Source organism: Chanos chanos, chromosome 11, assembly GCF_902362185.1.
Source record: "Chanos chanos chromosome 11, fChaCha1.1, whole genome shotgun sequence".
Taxonomy (NCBI): domain Eukaryota; kingdom Metazoa; phylum Chordata; class Actinopteri; order Gonorynchiformes; family Chanidae; genus Chanos; species Chanos chanos.
Genome location: NC_044505.1, coordinates 20,453,575 through 20,457,620, shown reverse-complemented (window position 1 = coordinate 20,457,620; position 4,046 = coordinate 20,453,575). Strand labels below are relative to the sequence as shown.

Below are 4,046 nucleotides of genomic sequence, written 5' to 3'. Positions count from 1 at the left end.
GGAGATGGGTGGACAATACAGCTCTGAGTGAAAAGTAGGGGACAAACAAAATTTTCTTTCAAATATTCGCACATTTAAACACACATCTTTGTGTTTCTCAAAACTGAAAAAGACATAGACACCTGGAACATATCGCATAGCATTCTCAGTTCTTTAAAAAGAGTACATTTGAGAAAGTCAAGTATGATTTTTCCTCACAGAGATGTGAATTCCAAAGCTGTTCATAAAATACACCAAGATGAACAACAGCTCAAATTGTCTTCTTCAGGTACTGGAGAAAAGGGGAACCAAACGACATAGGAAAGAACGAGGACTGTGCTGTTTTCAACAGTTCTCCTTTAGGACTTCCAAGCTGGAACGACCAGCCTTGCTCCATCGCCATAAACTGGATCTGCGAACGTGAACTGCGTAGAGACACGGCAGTTGAGTGCAACAGTGACTAACAAATGCTTTTGACAAAAAACGTCCGACAAGTAACGTTGCTGGTGTTTGAGAAAGTGATTTTAATGTGACTGAAACTGAAGCGGTGTATTGATAGGTGACCTTGCAGCCTCTTTCGAAGTCTTAAGAGTAAAGACGGCTTACCTTTGGCAAGCTGATATATGGCTGACATAGTCAAGTCATTTTTTTATTGTAAAGTTAACAAAGGAAATTCAGAAGAGAGTTATGAAACTGAATGTTTTAAGTGTTATTAAATAAATATAAATCACAACAGAAGCAAACACGAGTGTTATTTTTCGTAATACTATAAATTTCACAGGATTAAGTGGTATCAGCCTCAGTTTCTTTGACAAATTTATTAATGTCAACGGAGACGAGCCCTCCCCACACGACACGGTGTGACATGAACCACTGCATTACATGGCTTTGACAAAATCTTCTCTGGACTCATGGTACAGTCTATCCTACGCTTTGCAAACAGAGTCCGGTGCTGCCGTTATGTCTCTGCAAAAAGCGCCTCCAGACAAAAGGTGGCCTTGACTGCTGATACCAGCGTCAGCTCAAAACGTAGGCTAAGCCTTTGTATTAAGGGAAAAGAGTAGACTGAAGACTTCCTCATCGTTCTGAATAAAAAATGTTTAAAGTAAGAGGTGAACTGTTTCAATGACGTCACATACTCACCTTTGAGCTGAGGCGGGGACAAGAGTTTCGTTTCCCGATTCCGAAGCGCAGTGCGCGAAAACGAGATTGAACCAGAGCTAAAGCGCTTAAGTTTCTGTTTGCGAAGTCCTTACGTTTCCAGTCTAGGGTGACTGCTCTCGAAGTATCTTACAACGGTAAGTTTACAATTAAAAACCATAAAAAAACCCAAACAAAAAAAATTCTTTGGTTGGCGAAATGTTATTGCCACAACCTGTGCCCGTAGATATCAATGAATTGTATGAGGTTGGTCCGAAACAAGGTGTCAATGCATTCTCTCTCTCTCTCTCTCTCTCTCTCTCTCTCTGTGTTTCCAAAGATGGTACGGTCAGTCAGGAATAGCCAGTTGAACACAGTGGAGGACTTGAAAAACTCGGGGTTTGGTCGTCCCTTCCCTAGACATGGCTTAAAACTGCTTTTTTGGTTTGCCAATGACTGCGTGTTCTTTGACAGCAATGACAACCTGGTTTGTAAGTGCCACCCTCAGAGGGGAGACTATGGCTTCCATCACTTTGGCAACTTTGAAGAAATTGTTCCTGTTCTGTCCCGTGAAGGTGGAGAAAAATACTTTGAGGTTGGAAACCTGAATATGGAAAGTTATCCTGAAGCCCAGAACCTGCCGGATTATGTGAGGGAGGACTACGACATGCTGATGCTGACGTATAATCGTGACAAAAATAGAGATCGCGTTATCGTCAGGCTTCGTCCAGACAGCATCGTTCCCAAGGTCTACGTCACCGAACATTCGTTGAATGGGGAGTCTGGGAGTTTTGATCGTGAACGCACACATCTCTTAGACCCAGAACTCATTGCTTACATCCGTGATCCAGAATTGGAGCTGTCCACATTTTTAAGGCAGTCCGGATACAGTCCGGACACGAGGGAATATTTGAAACGGGCTCTTATTGCTTTCCTGTTGGTGTCTTTACTATTCCTGATCTTGTTGTTGGTGTTTCTTTTGCGCTGATTTATAGAAGTTGGTTCCTGACAGCATAGACCACATAAAGCAAAATCACCCAACTATAATAAAGGAAGAAAGGACTATTGCATTTCCTTCTCTGTTATTGGGAATTTCTCAAAGAAAACGATTAAATCAACCACCACTGCCTTTGTTTACCAGTGGTTGTTCTGGCTCCATGGAATCAAGACATGTATGTCGTTGCGGTCATGAGTTCATTTATACCTGTGTAAATAACGAGTTGAGCCAAACAGCTCAAGCTCAATGTTTCCTCTCACTGTTCAAGTTCAAGGACGGACACAACAGTGTGCTGACTCAGGACCTCATTTGGCATCATTACCAGACAAAGCAAACAACACAAATAAATAGCCTGTTTGCAACAGTTTTTTAATGAATGTAACTACTTTTAAGGACATAGTAGCATAAAGGCTGTAGTGCAGTCATGAATCATGCTTTTCTTGTTTTCTTTCTTTCTTTCTTTCTTTCTTTTTTTTTTTACAGTGATCTTGGTAGCAAATTAATTTTATGTTGGTTAGCGAACAAGCTGCAACACAATACATATTTTACACAAAACATCATAGTTTATCACACAAAAATCTAATAAAACATAATGATGTGTTGAATTGTAACATAGTTACTTATAGCTAACTGACAAGATTTGAGATGTTGTTGACTTTAAACCAATAAATCACCGATACAAATGGAAAAACATTTGGAGTGCATCTGTTCCTTTATATATATATATATATATATATATATATATATATATATATATATATATATATAAATTTAGACACGTATCTCATGTAACTGAGTCAGAGTTATGCTGGAAAGCTATGCTATATCAATGATTAATCCTAATTCCTCCTTTATAGTCTTATTAATCAGCTGGATGGCCTTAGGCACACAGGGGAGTGTGTCTGTTTACTTGGAGTTAAGAGAAATGCAGGAGCAAGTTCAAACTGGAGGTTGAGAGTATGGCTTCCCAGATCTTACTGGTCTTTCTCCCGGCTTGCTGCGCATGGCACGAGTCCAAGGGAGTACTGATGATTTTGGATTTCGGGCATTTACCATGGCCGGCAGACAGTCTCTGTCCTTGCTTGGAGATGAAGGTTATCAGAATTTGTGGATGCTGGCTGCGTTTCCTGAGAAAATACTGTCTGTTTATATTGATGATAGCGTCTGTGTTTTGCTCAAATTTTAAGGAGCTTCCAAACATGGTGTCAGGATAACTAGGCCGGTGTGCAGTCTCTACCCTCTCACTGTAGATGTTGACCAGAGTGATTCTGTGACATTTCCGCTTTACATCTATGGCCCTTCTCTGTATTTTAATGATGTTAAATGCCAGTATGTGCCCTTTTCGAGTCACTGAATAAATTCTTGCTGGATCAGACTACAATCAGCTCAATTCCCGTCTTATCGGCAAACTTGATAAGATAACAAGGGTGCTATATGCACTGTGTTAGCAGAACAGTAATGCCTGCGCACAGCAAATAATGTTGTTTATCTATCATGACCTAAGGATTAGCAAAAAAAAAAAAAAAAAAAAATCTAATGCCAAAACACAAAGTATTGTCAGGGTTTATCATTAACGTGTTTATCACTGGTTGAATTATTTCTTGGCCGATTTCTTTGCTCCTTTGGTAGACCGAAACTTTCTCTGGATATTAAAAGATTGCAGTGGGTATTCATTTGATACTGAATTACTTCACTGGATGAGGTGTTTTTATATATGTGTGTGTGTGTGTGTGTGTGTGTGTGTTCAGGTGGAATGAATATATTATTGCTTGTAAAGTTAAATAATACAGACATGAGAAATGAACAGCTTCCACTTCTTTAATCTATATATCCCTATGTTTTCTCGATTTTAATTTTGGGTTGAGCGTTCAGAGTGTCTAAATGTTTTCTCGATTTTAATTTTGGGTTGAGCGTGTCTAATCAGAGTGTC

The 4,046-nt window shown here is 39.6% G+C and overlaps 2 protein-coding genes across 2 annotated transcripts in view; both read left to right on the top strand.

Annotated features, from left to right (window-relative positions):
* LOC115823816 (C-type lectin domain family 4 member E-like) overlaps positions 1-443 on the top strand; it is a 2,319-nt gene extending 1,876 nt beyond the window's left edge. The window contains exons 5-6 of the mRNA XM_030787839.1: positions 1-34; positions 269-443. The exon at positions 1-34 is cut by the window's left edge and continues 76 nt beyond it. Of these exons, the coding sequence (XP_030643699.1) occupies positions 1-34; positions 269-443 (209 nt within the window). The remainder of the gene's footprint in view (positions 35-268) is intronic.
* Positions 444-1,157: 714 nt separating this feature from the next.
* Positions 1,158-2,807, top strand: LOC115824055 (uncharacterized). Its single transcript, XM_030788138.1, has 2 exons — positions 1,158-1,277; positions 1,460-2,807. Exon 2 carries the CDS (start codon positions 1,460-1,462, stop codon positions 2,105-2,107), a length of 648 nt encoding a protein of 215 aa, XP_030643998.1. The 5' UTR covers positions 1,158-1,277; the 3' UTR covers positions 2,108-2,807.
* Positions 2,808-4,046: the final 1,239 nt, after the last annotated feature.